Source organism: Mesoplodon bidens (assembly GCF_964165515.1).
Source record: "Mesoplodon bidens genome assembly, chromosome: 4".
Classification (NCBI taxonomy): domain Eukaryota; kingdom Metazoa; phylum Chordata; class Mammalia; order Artiodactyla; family Ziphiidae; genus Mesoplodon; species Mesoplodon bidens.
Window position 1 is genome coordinate 139,145,662 of NC_138160.1, and position 16,934 is coordinate 139,162,595.

A 16,934-nucleotide genomic window follows, 5' to 3' on the forward strand; every position below is an offset into this window, starting at 1 on the left:
AGAGGACCAGGAGGTTCCCGTGCCCACCCCAGGCAAGCCCAGCCATGCCTGGATGAGTCCGCTGTGCCAGCTGATCCAGAATGTTCTGAATTCATCCCAGGAGAGGATCTTGGCTGTGTGTGTGCTGGCCACGGGCTCGCCCATCTTGCTGGTGGAGATCCAGGACCTGGTGTTCTGGTGCCCTCCCAGAACGATCTCGATCATGCCCGCTGTGTCCTGGGGTCCTGGGGACAAGGCCACGCGGGCATCGTTGTGGGCTCGCACGGCCACGTCAAAATGGGTGAGGCGTAGCGGCCGCTGCACATACTGGAACTCGTACTTGTTGGGTGTGGAGATGTGGACTCTCTCTGGATGGAGGGAAGGAGAAGGGGTGTTGAGGGGGCACCGAAGCATCCTACCCCCACTCCCCGCCCATGCCCAGAGCTGAGCATTGGGACCTCAGGGGGCCAGCCTCACTGTGGCTCCCCCATGAAGCTGCAGGAAGCATGGTGGAACGGAGCTGGCTTAATGACCGTTTTGTCAATAGCAAACAAAAGATGAAATGCTCACAGAGATAAATCCTACAAAAGACGTGCAAGACCTATAAGCTGGGAACTGCAAAATGCTGCTGCAACTAAAGACACAAATCAATGGAGAGCTAGAGCGTGTTCGTGGGTCAGAAGATAATACTGCAAAGATGTTAATTATTCCCCAAACTGATTTATAGATTCGATTCAATCCCAATCAAAATCTCAGCAGAGTCTTTTGAAGAAACTGCCAGGCTGATTCCGGAATGTATATGGAAACTCAAAGGATCTAAAAGAGCCAAAACAACGTTGATAAACAAGAACCAAGTTTACTCACACCCTCTGACACTGAGACGTACTCTAAAGCTAGAGCAATCACAAGAGTGTAGCATTGGTGTCAACATAGACAAATGCTCAGTGGAACAGAACAGGGAGTCCAGAAATGGACCCACACATGTATGAGCAACTGATTTTCAACAAAGGTGCAAAAGCAATTCAATAGCAAAAGTCTTTTCAACAAATGATGCCAGGACACCTGGGCCTCCAGATGCATAAAAAGGAACACTGATCCATACCTTGTATGGGCTCCAAGAAGTAACTCAAAACAGATCATAGCCATTTTATAAATGTAAAACCTAAAACTATAATACTTTGAGAAGAAAATGTAGGGTTGGGCAAAAATTTCTTAGATAAAACAACAAAAAATAATCCATAAAAGGAAAAAGTGATAAGCTGGGCTTCATTAAAATGAAAACCTTCTGTTCTTTAAAAGACACTATTCATCCAATGATGGACACTTAGGTCGCTTCCATGTCCTGGCTATTGTAAATAGAGCTGCAACGAACATTTTGGTACATGATTCTTTTTGAATTATAGTTTTCCCAGGTTATATGCCCAGTAGTGGGATTGCTGGGTCGTATGGTAGTTCTATTTGTAGTTTTTTAAGGAACCTCCATACTGTTCTCCATAGGGGCTGTTTCAATTTACATTCCCACCAGCAGTGCAAGAGTGTTCCCTTTTCTCCACACCCTCTCCAGCATTTACTGTTTCTAGATTTTTTGATGATGGACATTCTGACTGGTGTGAGATGATATCTCATTGTAGTTTTGATTTGCATTTCTCTAATGATTAGTGATGCTGAGCATCCTTTCATGTGTTTCTTGGAAATCTGTATATCTTCTTTGGAGAAGTGTCTATTTAGGTCTTCTGCCCATTTTTGGATTGGGTTGTTTGTTTTTTTGTTATTGAGCTGCATGAGCTGCTTGTAAATTCTGGAGATTAATCCTTTGTCATTTGCAAATGTTTTCTCCCATCCTGAGGGTTGTCTTTTGGTCTTGTTTATGGTTTCCTTTGCTGTGAAAAAGCTTTTAAGTTTCATTAGGTCCCATTTGTTTATTTTTGTTTTTATTTCCATTTCTCTAGGAGGTGGGTCAAAAAGGATCTTGCTGTGATTTAGGTCATAGAGTGTTCTGCCTATGTTTTCCTCTAAGAGTTTGATAGTGTCTGGCCTTACATTTAGGTCTTTAATCCATTTTGAGTTTATTTTTGTGTATGGTGTTAGGGAGTGTTCTAATCTCATACTTTTACATGTACCTGTCCAATTTTCCCAGCACCATTTATTGAAGAGGCTGTCTTTTCTCCACTGTATATTCTTGCCTCCTTTATCAAAGATAAGGTGACCATATGTGTGTGGGTTTATCTCTGGGCTTTCTAAGTGTCCATCATCAGATGAATGGATAAAGAAGATGTGGCACATATATACAATGGAATATTACTCAGCCATAAAAAGAAATGAAATTGAGTTATTTGTAGTGAGGTGGATGGATCTAGAGTCTGTCATACAGAGTGAAGTAAGTCAGAAAGAGAAAAACAAATACCGTATGCTAACACATATATATGGAATCTAAGGGGAAAAAAAAGGTCATGAAAATCTAGGGGTAAGATGGGAATAAAGACACAGACCTACTAGAGAATGGACTTGAGGATATGGGGAGGGGGAAGGGTAAGCTGTGACAAAGTGAGAGAGTGGCATGGACATATATACACTACCAAACATAAACTAGATAGCTAGTGGGAAGCAGCCGCATAGCACAGGGAGATCAGCTCGGTGCTTTGTGACCACCTAGAAGGGTGGGATGGGGAGGGTGGGAGGGAGGGAGATGCAAGAGGGAAGAGATATGGGAACATATGTATATGTATAACTGATTCACTTTGTTATAAAGCAGGAAGTAACACACCATTGTAAAGTGATTATACTCCAATAAAGATGTTAAAAAAAAAAGAGTGTGGGTAAAAAAAAAAAAAGACACTATTTTTTTTTTTTTTTTTTTTTTTTTTGGCTGTATGTGGGCCTCTCACTGTTGTGGCCTCTCCCCTTGTGGAGCACAGGCTCCGGACGCCAGGCTCAGCGGCCATGGCTCACGGGCCCAGCCGCTCCACAGCATGTGGGATCTTCCCGAACCGGGGCACGAACCCGTGTCCCCTGCATCGGCAGGCGGACTCTCAACCACTGCGCCACCAGGGAAGCCCAAAAGACACTATTAAGAGAATGAAAAGACAAGACACAGACTGGGAGAAATACCTTTGCAAAGCATTTGTCTGATAAAAGACTTGTATCCAGAACATATTTTAAAAATCTCTCAAAACTCAATATAAATAAACAACTCAATTTTATTTTATTTTATTTCACTTTGGCTGCACCATGCGGCTTATGAGATCTTAGTTCCCCAACCAGGGATTGAACCCAGACTACGGCAGTGAAAGCACTGAATCCCAACCACTGGACCACCAGGGAACTCCCAACGACTCAATTTTAAAAAGGTTAAAAGACACTTCACAAAAAAAGATAGACTAATACCAGATAAGCATATGAAAAGATGTTTAACATCATTAGTCATGATGGAAATGCAAATTAAAACCACAATGACATACCACTAGACACCTATTAGAATGGCTAAAATTAAACAGACAATACTAAGTGTTGGTAGGAATGGGGCAGAACTGGCTTATCCAGTGCTGGTGGGAATGCAAAATAGTACTACCACTTTGGGAAACAATTGACAGTTTCTTAAAAAGTTAAACACATACCTACCACATGAGTTACCTATTCCACTCCTAGACATTGACTCAAGAGAAAGGAAAACACATCACCCATACAAAGACTTGTGCATGAATGTTCATAGCAGCTTTATATGAAATAGCCCCAAACAGGAAATAACTTGAAAAAATAACATTCAAAAAGTGAATGGATAAACAAAGTGTGACACATCCATCCGATGGACTCCTACTCAGCCTTAAAATGACTGAATTATTGACACACACAGTATGGTTGAATCTCAAAATTATTATGCTGAGTGAAAGAGGCCAGACAAAAAGAGAACATTCCATATGATTCCATTTATGTAAAATTCTAGAAGGTGCAAAGTAATCTATAGAGAAAGAAAGCAGATCAGTGGTTCCCTAGTGACAAGAGTGGACAGGGTGAGAGAGTTCAAAGGGATGTGACTTTAGGGTTAATGGAAATCTTCATTATCTTAATTGTGGTGATGGCTTCACAGATGTACACACATGTCAACATTTATCAAACCATCCTTAAAATATGTCCAATTTATTGTATGTCAATTATACCTCAATAAGCATGTTAAAATGTTACTGACCTTACTTTGAATAGAAATATATTTGGCCTAGTGTTATGATATAAGAAGTACAAACAATATATAAATGTCCAATAATGTTTCAAAATGTTCCATAATGATCAAATTTTGGAGCAGTCATTTGCTGGAGCATACTGAAGCTGTTTTGAAATGCTGTTTATAACGACTTTACAATAACAAGGAAAAGTTCTCAGGATACGTTAAGTGAGAAAGGCAAGATATAAAATTACGTAGCTCATGAGTCACAACTATGCTAAAACAAACAATAATCAATCCTATGAAAGTGAATACAACAAAATGTCAAAAGAAGTCATCTTTGGGTATGAACCAGAGGAGATAGTTTCTGTCTTTCTCTCTTTCTAAATTTTCTCTAATACACAGGTATTGCTTTTTCCTTTCCCAATTTTTAAAATTATGGTAAAATACACACAATGTAAAATTTGCCATCTTAACCATCTTTAAGTGTACAGTTCAGTGGCATTAAATACATTCACATTGTGCAAACATCACCACCATCCTCCTCAAGAACTCTTTTCATCTTGTAAAACTGAAGCTCTATACTCATTAAACAATAACCCCCCATTTTCCCCTTCCCCCAGCCCCTGGCAACCACCACTCTACTTTCTGACCCTATAATTTTGACTACTCTAGGGAGCTCATATAAGTGGAATCATATGGTATTTGTACACATGCATTGCTTTTTAAAAATGTTTTTAATTTAAATTTTACTGAGATAATTATAGATTTATATGTGACTCTAAGAAATAACACAGAGAAATCTGTGTACTCTTGACCCAGTTTCCCCAATGGTAACATCTCACAAAATTCTAGTATAGTATCACTAATGGGATATTGGCACTGTTACAATCCTCATTCAGATTTCTCCAATTTTATTTTATGGGAGAAAAATAAATGTTGCCATTTTATCATCATACCCACACCCTTTCTCCTTGCCCTAACAACCAATAATATGACAACCATCTCTAAAATTTTGTCATTTCGAAAATGTGATATAAACAGAATCTTTTATGTACCCTTTTAGGATTTTTTTTTTCTTTTACTCAATCCATTTCAACCAAGTTGCTGCATGTTATCAATAGTTTCTTCCTTTTTACTCTGGATAGTATTCTAAGATGTGGATGGACCACAATTTTTTAACCATTCACCCACTGAAGGACATCTAGACTGTTTTCAGTTTGAGGCTATTGCAGATAAAGCTGATATGAACAGTTGTATACAGGTTTTTGTGTGAACATAAGTCTTCATTTCTCTGGGATAAATGCCTAAGAGTGTAGTTACTGGTGGGTATGCTGATGGCATGCTGTCTTTTAAGAAAACACCAAACTGTTTTAAGAAACCACCAGCAGTGACTGTACCACTTTACATTCCCACCAGCAATGTGTGAGAGATCCAGTGTCTCCACATCCTGGCCATCTTCTGGTGCTATCTCTACTTTTTACTTAGTCATTCTGGTAGGTGTGTACTGATAACTCACTGCATTTCAATGTGCATTTCTGTAATGGTTAACAATGTTGAGCACCTTTTCATGTGTTTATTTGCCATCTGAACATCTTCTTTGGTGAACTGTTTATTTCTTTTGCCCATTTTCTAATTGGATTGTTTGTTTTATTTACTGTTAAATTTTGAGAGCTCTTTATATGTTCTAGATCCTAGTCCTTTTTCAGATCTGGGTTTGGAAATATTTTCTCCCAGTCAGTAACTTGAATTTCCCCCCATTAACAGCATCTTTCACAGAGCAAACATTTTTCATTTTGATGAGGTCCATTTATCAATGTTTCCTTTTGTCGTTCATACTTTTGGTAGTATGTCTAAGAATTCTTTACCTAGCCCTAGATCCCAAAGATTCCTCCCATGTTTTTTTTTTCCTAGAAGTTGTACAGTTTTACATGTAAGTTCGTGCTCCGTTTTGAGTTCTTTTTTTTTTTTTACAACTTTATTGGAGTATAATTGCTTCACAATGGTGTGTTAGTTTCTGCTTTATAACAAAGTGAATCAGTTATACATATACATCTGTTCCCATATCCCTTCCCTCTTGCGTCTCCCTCCCTCCCACCCTCCCTATCCCACCCCTCCAGGTGGTCACAAAGCACCAATCTGATCTCCCTGTGCTATGCGGCTGCTTCCCACTAGCTATCTACCTTACGTTTGGTAGTGTATATATGTCCATGCCTCTCTCTCGCTTTGTCACAGCTTACCCTTCCCCCTCCCCATATCTTCAAGTCCATTCTTAATTCTTGTATAAGGTATGATCTTTCCGTCGAATTTCATGTTTTTGCCAATAGATGTTCAATTGCTCTAGCATCATTTGTTGAGAAGGTTCTCCATCCTCCATTGAATTGCTTGTGCACCATTGTCAAAACTCATTTGAGCACATATGTGATGTATTGCTATTTACTGAAAAAAGGGAGGGGGGGGATGTTAAAAGGAAGCCTGTGTCCAGAGTGTGCTGTGGGTCAGGGGACCTGTTGTGCTGAATGCTTTGGGACCAAGGAGGTGGTACACCTAGGGGGTAGGCATCACCAGGGGACTCCATTTCAGATCCTCTGCTGTGTCTCTTGGCAAAACCTGCCAGGTGAGTGCCCAGTGCCAGGCCCAGCCCAACCTCCAAGCTGGAGGGCTCTTTGGGGAGGGACTGGATGGGGAAGGGGCAGACCCTCCCATAGGCAGCTCAGACTCATGTTCCTCCCAGCACTGCCCTGACCCCACAAGGCAGAGGTGTGGACAGGCCTTTGTCTGGCCACTCCACCCACTGGGCACTCTGTGCCCATTTCCTGTTCACAGATCGTGGGCAGGTATAATGTCAATTTCAGGGGATCAAGGTGGACCCCAGATCTCACACTTTCTGGAACCCACCTTGATTTCCCACATCCTCCTTTGCTATCCCGGGGTTCTGGATCACCCTCATTCCCACAGCTTCCCCATGATGTGACTCTAAGACCTCCTTTCCCCAGACCCTGGGTGAGAAGCCCAGGGCCCAAGGACAGCCCTACCCCTGACAGCAGTCTCTTCTCATTGGTGCCTGCAGTCTACCATCGTATGTGCTCAATTCCTGCGTGGCAGATGCGCAGTCCTCACTCTGGCTTACAGGTGCCCCCAACTGGGACATGTCAGTGCTTTGCTGCTGTGTTCCCAGCTCCCAGGGATGGTGGGTGTCCACTCAGCAGCAGGAAAGCTGCAAAAGTGCAGGGGTAAGGGCCAAAGTCCTTGGCAGGGTGGGCATGGGGACTCACCATTGGGACAGAAGAAAGCGCTGTAGGTGTATGACCGGGGGGCTCCTTCAGGCTGAAACAGAGAAATGGGGAGAACTGAGAAATGGGGGGCAGCAGCCAGTCCAAGGGCGAAGCCACCCTCCAACAGCAGGAGCTCTGAGTGTGGATCCCACAGGGTGATGCCACGACCACAGGTGCACAGAGATGGACCAGGTCACCTACCTCCCATGCCCAGATAGGGAAACTGAGGCTCACTTCCCCTTCTCTGGGCTCTAGTCAAACAAATTCATCAACTGCTCCTAGACTTATCATGATTCTCACACTCCCATCCTACCCTCCCAGCCACTCCTTTGGCCCAGCTCCAAGCCCAGCTTCGCCCTCTGGGCAGAGAACGCTATGCCTCGAAGGCTGCCATGATCTGAGGCCCCATCCAATGTCCAAGAGCACTGAGAAGGGGGCACCCAGGTCTGCCAAGGACGGGGTCTCTGTCCCACTGTCCGATGCATCCCTTGTCTCCTGTCCATCATGCTCCTGCTTCCACCCCTTCCACAACGTCCCCCAAATAATAGAAGGCAGCTGGCTTGTTCTCTTATTTATTTAGTTTTAAAATTTATCTATTTTTGGCCACACCACGCGGCATGAGGAACTTCCCCTGACCAGGGATCGAACCTGTGCCCCCTGCGGTGGAAGTGTGGAGTCTTAACCACTGTACTGCCAGGTAAGTCCTGGCTTGTTTTCTTAAAAGGGAGCACTGAGAATTTAACCCAATACACCTGGTGGGCTTTCGTCTGACCAGAACGGCCCCCGTGGGGCTCTCGCTTTTCCAGATCTCTTTTAGCGCCATCAGCAAATCGGTGAGCTGGGGCCACCTGAGGTCAGACCTCAGACGGTTAATGCTTGGCCACCGCAGCCAGGCAGCCTCCTGGGGTCCCAGCTCCTCCTACTGTGAGGGTCATTTTATCTGCCAACTTGTGTAAGCCAGGGGATGCCTAAACATCTGGCCAAATGTTACTTCTGGGCATACCTGTGAGGACTTGTCTTAAAGGAGTCAGCATTTGAATTGGTGGACAGTGATGCAGATGGCCCTCCCCAACATGGTGGCCCCCAAACACTCCACTGAGGGCCCAAATACAACAAAAGGCAGAGGAAGGATGAATTCCCTCTCTGCCAAACTGCTTGAGTTGGGGCATCAATCTTCTCTGCCCTCGATGCTTCTGGCCTTCAAACTCACAGATGGCAGACTTCTCAGCCTCCATGGGGACTTCTCAGCCTCCATGATCGTGTAAGCCAATTGCTTATAATAAATCTCTTCCTAGAGAAATGTATATGTCCTATTGGCTCTGTTTATTCACAGCACCCTAATACACCCACTCCTTGCTGGGTGACCAAGGGCCACTCACTTAACCTCTCTGGACCTCTATTTGTCATCTCTAAGATGGGGGTGATGAAGGCACCGACCTCACCGCGATGTGAGGGTTAGGTGTATTTCAGACAGAGCCTGGCATCTTCTCAGTGCTACTCAACAGTCAGCTCTTGTTAGAGTTTCTCATCCACCTCTTCCCCCCACCCCCGCCCCCAGTCCTCTGTTGAAGCTGCAGAGATGGGCGTCATCCATCCTGGGTCTGTACTGATGAGTCCAGGAGGCACCTGTCTGGATCATGTCCACTTCCTGCTATCATCCCGGGGCCACACCCAGGGGCCTGCACCGGGGTCCTGCCTCACCCACGCAAGCCACAACCTGACACCCACACTGCACACCTCGCTAGCAAACCTGTAGCAAAATCACCCGTGGTTGGCACCGAGAGGCCAAGCACACCCTTGTGGATGATGCTGAGCTGTCCAGCAGCCGGATTGTTATCTCACACCCAGAAGGCCTGACGTGGAGCCCACAGGCCATCTGCTCAGCCACAGGCTCCAGGGTGAGCCCCCGAGATTTTGCTTGGACTTCAGCAACCCCCTCACTGATCTATCAGCTCAGCCCCTTGTTGGAAAAGGGGTTGAGTCACTGGACAGGGCCTGGCCATTGTAAGCCCATGATAGCTATACAATCATAAAAATGATTCATAACTCAGGTGTCTATCAATGGATGAAAGGATAAACAAAATGTGGTCCATGCATACAATGGAACATTACACAACCGTGAAAAGGGATGAAGCACTGACACATGCTACAATGTAAATGGACCGCAAAAACATCATGCTAGGGCTTCCCTGGTGGCGCAGTGGTTGAGAGTCCGCCTGCCGATGCAGGGGACATGGGTTCGTGCCCTGGTCCGGGAAGATCCCACATGCCACGGAGCAGCTGGGCCCGTGAGCCATGGCTGCTGAGCCTGCGCGTCCGGAGCCTGTGCTCCACAACGGGAGATGCCACAACAGTGAGAGGCCCGCGTACCGCAAAAAAAACAAAAACAAAAACACATCATGCTAAGTGAAAGAAGCCAGACAGGAAAGGCCACACAGTGTATGGTTCCATTTATATGAAATGTCCAGAACAAGCAAATCCAGAGACAGAATCTGAGCCCTTCTGTTAGTGCTGAGCATGCCCTCTGGCTCTGGCTGACCATCCAGGGCCTCCTGGACACACCCCCACCCCCAGCATAGCCTCTGAAGCAGCCAACGGGGCCACTCGTGGCCACTCCACCCTGTCTTCTTTTCTGGCTCAACTCAGAGGGGACCCTGGTGCCAGCCTCTCTCCTCCACGCTGCCCTGGCTTTTAGCCGATCCTGGGTTCCAATCTCCTTCACCTCTGTGCTCAAGGCAGCTCCTGACCAGGTTCCAAAACATGGTCACTGCATGATGTCATTATTATTACCTCTGGCAAGACTTTTCTACAACCTTGTAGCACACATCAGTGCTTCATTCTTGTCTGTTCTATGGATTTATCTATTCTGGACATTTCATATAAATAGGGTCATACACTATGTGGCCTTTTGTGTCTGGCTTTTTTCGCTCAGCATAATATTTTCAAGGTTCATCTACATTGTTGCATGAATCAGTGCTTCATTCCTTTTTATGACTGAGTAATATTCCATGGTATTGGGTAACGGGATCCCCTTCCACCACATTTATCCATTCATCAGCTGATGGACATATCCTAAAACGGAAAGAGTGTCCCTGGTTTATGTCCAGGTTCCCCCAGTCGACCATTATAAATGCCTGGATGACCACAGACCACTTTTCTTTAGCACTCAGGCCAGGCATCAAGAGATGCCTTCCACGCACTCTCATTTCACCGTCCAGCAGCTTCATGTTTGAACCCGGGGCTCTCACTCCAGAGCCCACCCCAAGCCAAGAAGGCAGACTTCCTCTCACTCCTGTGATGCCCGCCAGGCTCCCCTCATGGGTCTGAATTATGTCGGCCTCCTCTTTGATCCTGTGAACTTTACTGAGACACGGTGGGGTGATGGAAGGCTCTCAGCCTTCCAGCAGAAATGCAAAAGGTCACAATCCCCTGGGCCAGCTGGGGATCCAGGAGGGATGGCGTTCGCTGCCCCTCCTCCTGATACACACCCACGACAGCTCGGCCATCACCTGCTTCCCCACCACGTGTCTCTCAGGAATGGCCTTTCTGTTGTATTCAGACTCCTGCCCGGCAGGTGGCATGTGGTGTCTTGGGAGAGTCCATCGTATAACTGATGGAGCGGGCGACCCATGCACTCAGAGCTCTGTGGTGGGATGAGATGGGAGAAGCCGTGCACCCAGTGCCTCCTATTTCATAAATCCATTTTTCTAATTCATGCTTCATTTTTTTGCATCGACATTTCAAGTCTTCTGATGACTAACTCATACCTCCTGTGCTGTCTGTACAGAGCTGGACCAGTGGATGCTGCAGACATAGGACACTGCTGAACAGCATGAAAGGGAGGAAAGGCTTGAGGATAAGAGAATGCTTCTCTGTGCATCTAGAAATTCCTCCTGCAGAGGAAGAAGACAAGAGCTCCAGGCCTCCAGATCAGGCTGGCTGCACTGTGGGGCTCGCTGCCTCCTTGGACTGAGGTAGGGCAGGCTGTAGTCCAGGGAGCATGCTCAGGCTGTGCAAAGGGTCACCAGGGGTCTCTGCATTTCCTGTTGAGGCCATCGTATCCTGCTGGCTCACAGAGATCGCGTGCCTCATCTGATGACACACTCGTACAGGAGGACTCCATCACGTCGTGTCAACAAAGCTGCAGCAGTAACCCATCCACCTCCAGGAGCTCCGCCCAGCGCGTGTGTGACTCCAGGCGCTGATGGAAACCATTTGTGCTCAGCTCTGCCAGGACCGCAGCCGGGAGGGAGGGCAGCTGTTTGCAGCTGGGCTACTGGGGAGGGGCAGAGACTCGGGGCCACTGTGAGGAGATTCAGTGGGGCTGCTGCGTGCTCTCCATGCAGCACTAAACAGAATTCTCTCCAGAGCTCTGGGCTCTGATACATCTGAGCAGCCCAAAAAAGATGGGGCATTGTTGCTGCTACAAGCCCAGCACTGTGAAGTGCCATGTGCATTCTCCAACCTTCCCCACGCTATGGGGTGAGCGTGAGCATCCCAGTCTTACAGAGCAGAGTCGGAATAACAAAACACTCGCTGAGCCCCATGCATAAGTGGCAGATCCCAGATTCACAGCTCGGGGATGGGTCGGGGGGGCGGAGGTGGGGGTGGAGGGCGGGGGGTGGGGCTGTGGTCTGGGCGCCCCTGCTGGAGGCTCCGTGTCCTTCCCACATGGGCATTCCAAGGACAACCCTCTGAATGATGGGTCACAGTCCCTACAATTGCCTACTGACAAACGGACAGCCAGGAGACAGAGGCACACCACCCTCCAAGGTGATCAAGCCGGGGGTCAGGAGGACACTTCCCTGCAGCCCGTGTGAGTCCCAAGTCACTTCACCAAAGCCTGCTCAGCTCCTTGGAGAGGAGATGGATGCCGCAGTCCTCCAGCAAGGCAGCCCCGTCACCTGCCCCAAGTCCCAAAGCAGGACTCATGGGGGCTGCCCTGGCCCTGGCTTGGGAAGGGACCACACTCTCCGGCCCCAACCTCACTGTTGAGGTAATCAGGCCCTGGCCAAGTGCCTCGAGTGAGGACATAGGCTTACCTCAACCATCACACCGCGCCGGATGTGATCTCTCCCAATGGGGACCCTCCTGTCAGCGTAATTCTCCTCCGGGGGTCTGACCGACTTCCCATCCCGGCAACAGCTCGTTTCTCTGTAAGCCAGGGCTTTGGCTGCGGAGATTTGAGTACTCGGTGCTGGCTCTCAGAACAGGTCTCTACCCGGCGTTGTTCTGTACCCCACCCTTGTCCCAGGCTTCCCAGGTGTGCATGCACACATACGTGTGTGTATGTGCATATGCGCGTGTGTGCACGGTGTAGGCTGGATGTGTGTGCACGGATATGTATGCATGTGTGCACGTGTGTATGCATGTGTGTGCTACATCGGTTTGGCATCTTAAGAGACTGGCTTCCCCCAGATGAGGCCCCCTACCTCCTGATCATTCCCTCTGGCCTGCATCCCCAGCAGCTGTCTTGCCCCTTGATCTCATCTTCTGCCCCACTGACCCTTCACCCGTGCCTGGACTCTGCACCTGAACCCCTTGGTGGCCTGGAGAGTGGAGATGCCCAAAGAAGCACATGACCCTCACCTGTGATGTTGCTGAGACCCAGGTCGCCAAAGGACAGAACCACCCAGGAGGGTTCCATCTCCCCGGGGACCACACACGTCTTCTTGGTCAGATGGCGTTTGCCAGGATGTCCGACAAATTGGATGCCCTTGGGAACTGAGATCTTCACGTAGACCTGGAGAGTGTGGCAAGAACCATGGTGCCTGGAATCTGTGTGCCCTCCCAGCACACCCCACTGCCCACTGCACTCCGTCCACCCTGGCAGCCTTTCCCCCAAAGCCACGCTCTCTTTGGGAGGCTCTCTTTCCATTTCTGATCAAAACAAACTACTTACCATTGTCCTGCTGGGAGCCCCCTCCTTCCCTCAGCCCCCTGAACCCTCACTGGTCCAGCTCTCCCTTGGGACCAAGGTCAATTCAAGGGCTGTCTCTCTAGCCAAGCATGGGATAAGAGGGGCCACTCCACATGCAGGCCCCGCAGGGAACTTCATCTGACCCTCTCTCCAACCACTGAGGTCCACCGAGTCATAATAGAGTTCGGTGTGCACACGTGTATGCGTCATGTGTGTGCTGTGCACACATGCGTCTCTGTGTGCACACCTATGTGTGTAGGCGTAGCATTACATGATGTGTGAGTGCACGCGAGTGAAGGCAAGTGTCTCTGCACACATGTGCAAGCATGGCTCTCTACACGTGTGTGCTTGTGCACACCGTGTCTCCACGTGCATGTTGTGTACGTGTGTGTGTTTATAACCCTCAATCTACAACAGGCTCTTTGCTCCACATGCATTTCTCCAACCAGCACATATGCAGCACCTGGTGGGTTCAGGAGCCCTAGAAACAGATCTGAACAGACAAGAGCGACCCCTGGGCCTCAGAGGCTGACGTGCCTAAGTCACACACACATGCAGGTGTGTACAAGGAAGCTTTACAGTGGCAAGTGTGACAGTGTCTGAATCCTGCCCAAGGGCAGGCCCAGTAGAACCTGAATGAGAACTGTTGGTGCAGGGTGCTTTGGGGGCTCCCCCATTCCCCTCGAGACAGCGTTCTTCTAGAAAGTTCTTCCAGGGAGGAAAGAAGAAATTCAAGCATCAAGCATCGGTGAGATACATTTTCCAGGTGCTGGATGGAACCCGCTGTCCAGGCTGAGGGGTCTGGATGTGGCTGTTTTCCTGGAACCTCAGGACGAGCACATGGAGGGTGGGGTGGGGGGGTGGGGGGGTGGGGGGGGCGGGGAGGGCGGTTCCTGAAATTGACATGTGGTGATCCCTGGACACACCTGCTGCCCGGCAGGGCTTCGTCCTCCGGCTGACAAGCCAACCACCAGTGCTTGCTAGGAGCTGAAATGGGCACCTGCGGGGCCTGCCTGCAGTTCAGGAGGGATCCGCCCTTGGGGGCCACCCTGTGATTAGGGACCACCCTACATTTATTCCGGCTTTCTGAAACTAGGGTCCTATTCCTCCTAGCCATAAGCTACATAAAAAGGATGAATGATAAAGGTTCTGGGTTTGGGGGCACCTTTATCCCGGCTGATTGCCCTGAGCCCCTCACATGTCCTCCTTGGCCCCCTCCAGGTGACCGCGTGGCCACTGCTGTGGTTCTCACTGCATGGCTCTCACTCAGATTACTGCACAAGCGTTCCCCTTCTCTCCTGCTTTTCCAACCAGACCCTAAAGCCCAGCCAGATTGTGTCACGGGCAGTTCCTGGGACAGGCCAAGCTGCCTCCTGCCTGTCACTTGCACATACTATTCCCTCTTCCAGAAATGCCCTTCCAGGGCTGGTGACCATCTTAGGCATCGCCCAAAGACTTCGGTGTTCAGGGAAGCCACCCCTCCTCAGGGCCTCCCTGGCTTCCTGTAGACACTTAATTCTTTTTTTTTTTTTTTTTTCTGGCCACACCATGTGGCACAGCTTGCGGGATCTTAGTTCCCCAACGAGGAATGGAACCTCTGCCCCCTGCAGTGGAAGCGCAGAATCTTAACCACTGGATGGCTGGGCAATTCCCGACAGCTAATTCTAACACAGGTGTGCCCCTCACTCCCTGGGGGACCTTGAACATACGATGATGCTTCTCTGAGCTTCCCAAGCGGGAATGATTCCATCACAGCCCCTCCTTCCTCAGCCCACGTGGGCACTTGATAATGATCCAGTTAAAATCATCCACCCAGCACTGGGCACAGAGATGCGTGTCCAAGAACACCGATTTAGTGGCATCAGTTTCAGGTGAGCTCAGGCAGACCCCACGTCCTGAGCATTGGGGTCTTCAGATTCCCACACAGAGCCTGGCACGCATCAGGTAATGGGCGATTGCTTTTGAGTGAATGAATTAGAATCACTCCCATTTTACACGCAGGAATTCCTTTCTGGTGGCCTCTGGGTGTTTCATTCCTATTCCAGACCTGCACTGACCACTTTTTTTTTTCACTTGGAATTTTCTTTTCATTAAAGGCCCAAGACAGAAGTTCCTGTGTGACATTACATTACGTGTGGCTCTTCCACAGAGTCAAATAAGCATCAGGAAGTCAAATGCAAATACCAGCCTCCAACCTGGACTGTGCCAGGCAGAAGGCAATGGGAGGGGTCCTTTACTGGCCTCAGGGCCAGCATACGGCATTCTGTACAACATGTTCTTGGGTAAATGTAATCAGTCAGCAGAGATATAGAATTTGCAAAGGAAAAAAGGAGTAAATGATTTCATGGAAGCTCAAGGTCAGCCTCTGAGCTGAGACTCAGAGACTCAGAACACTGCTGTCTCCACTCTGGGTCAGGCTCAGAAATGATCACAGACACAGCCGAGGGGGCAGGGGGTGAAGGTAGATCTCTCACACCCAGATAAGGAAACTGAGACAAAGTGGGCTGGTAAATGGAAACAGCAAGCTGAAGTCCAAAGGGTCGTCTGGGGGATGCTGAGACACGTATGCGCTGGGACTACAGCTGTGCCACGGGGGATCCGCCACCTCCACTCAGGACCTCCACCCCCAGCAGCCTCCGTGCCCTTCAGGTGGCAAATTCCAATCACTCCCTGGCCAGAAGGCCTTGTTTTTCAAGAAAAGCCAGAAATCTGGGCAGGGGGTGGATAAAATCTCTTGGTTTCCAGTGTCTTTGGCCTGGGGCTGCCCCTCCCATCTCTGCCCTTGGTGGGGAATGTGCCGGCGGCCTTGGTGGTGGGGGGGGGCGGGCGTGCACACACATGGGCAGGGCCAGGACAAGGTTAGCAGGCTCCCCCAGCCGGCTGGGGTGAGGCTGAGACCTGTAGCCTGACCTCCAGGCCAACCTGCGGAAAGCAGGCTTGCTCCCAGCTAGACCCCTGGCCCTGCACCCCACTCACTCCTCCATTTGCAGCCTCGGCTCCCAGCTCCCATTCCTGAGGGCTGCCCCTAACTCTGGGAGCCCACCTCCTCTCTCTTCCTGCCACCCCCCAGCTGACATCCAGGCTGAGATGGTGCAAAAGGATTACAAAGGCAGGGGAGGAGGGTGCCCCTGCCCTCCTGCAGCCACACTGATGCTCAGGCCCCCAAACACCCCTTCCCTATCCTGCCCCCACCTGACCCTGGTCCTCACGGCTCCCTCCACATTGCTGGCCAACCCTCCTCCTCATCAGGGTCTGAAATCCCCAAGCCCACCTCCTTGGGGTAGCTGTCTTCGGTTGAGTTGTGCCCCCCAGGAAGATATGTTGAAATCCTAACCCCCGGTACCTATAAATGTGACCTCATTTGGAACTACGTTCTCTGCAGACGTCATCAAGTTCCAATGAGGTCATTAGGGTAGGCCCTAATCCAATAAAACAGGGACTCTTCTCAGAGGAAATTTGGACACAGAGATAACAAGAGAAGTCACCCTGGGGCCCCTTGATGAGATAAGGTGACAGCTCTGTGACCCCAGCTAGGTAGGGTCTACCAGCACCTTGCCAGCCTGAAGAAGCTACAGAAGGCAGACTCTGTCGCCCTTTCTCCTCC

General features: G+C 48.9%; 1 protein-coding gene across 1 annotated transcript in view; it reads right to left on the reverse strand.

Moving 5' to 3' along the window:
* CPAMD8 (C3 and PZP like alpha-2-macroglobulin domain containing 8) overlaps positions 1-16,934 on the reverse strand; it is a 100,883-nt gene that overhangs the window by 28,727 nt on the left and 55,222 nt on the right. Inside the window, exons 21-24 of the mRNA XM_081233152.1 lie at positions 13,000-13,153; positions 12,453-12,583; positions 7,411-7,462; positions 49-347 (exon numbers count right to left, since the gene is read on the reverse strand). Of these exons, the coding sequence (XP_081089278.1) occupies positions 49-347; positions 7,411-7,462; positions 12,453-12,583; positions 13,000-13,153 (636 nt within the window). The remainder of the gene's footprint in view (positions 1-48; positions 348-7,410; positions 7,463-12,452; positions 12,584-12,999; positions 13,154-16,934) is intronic.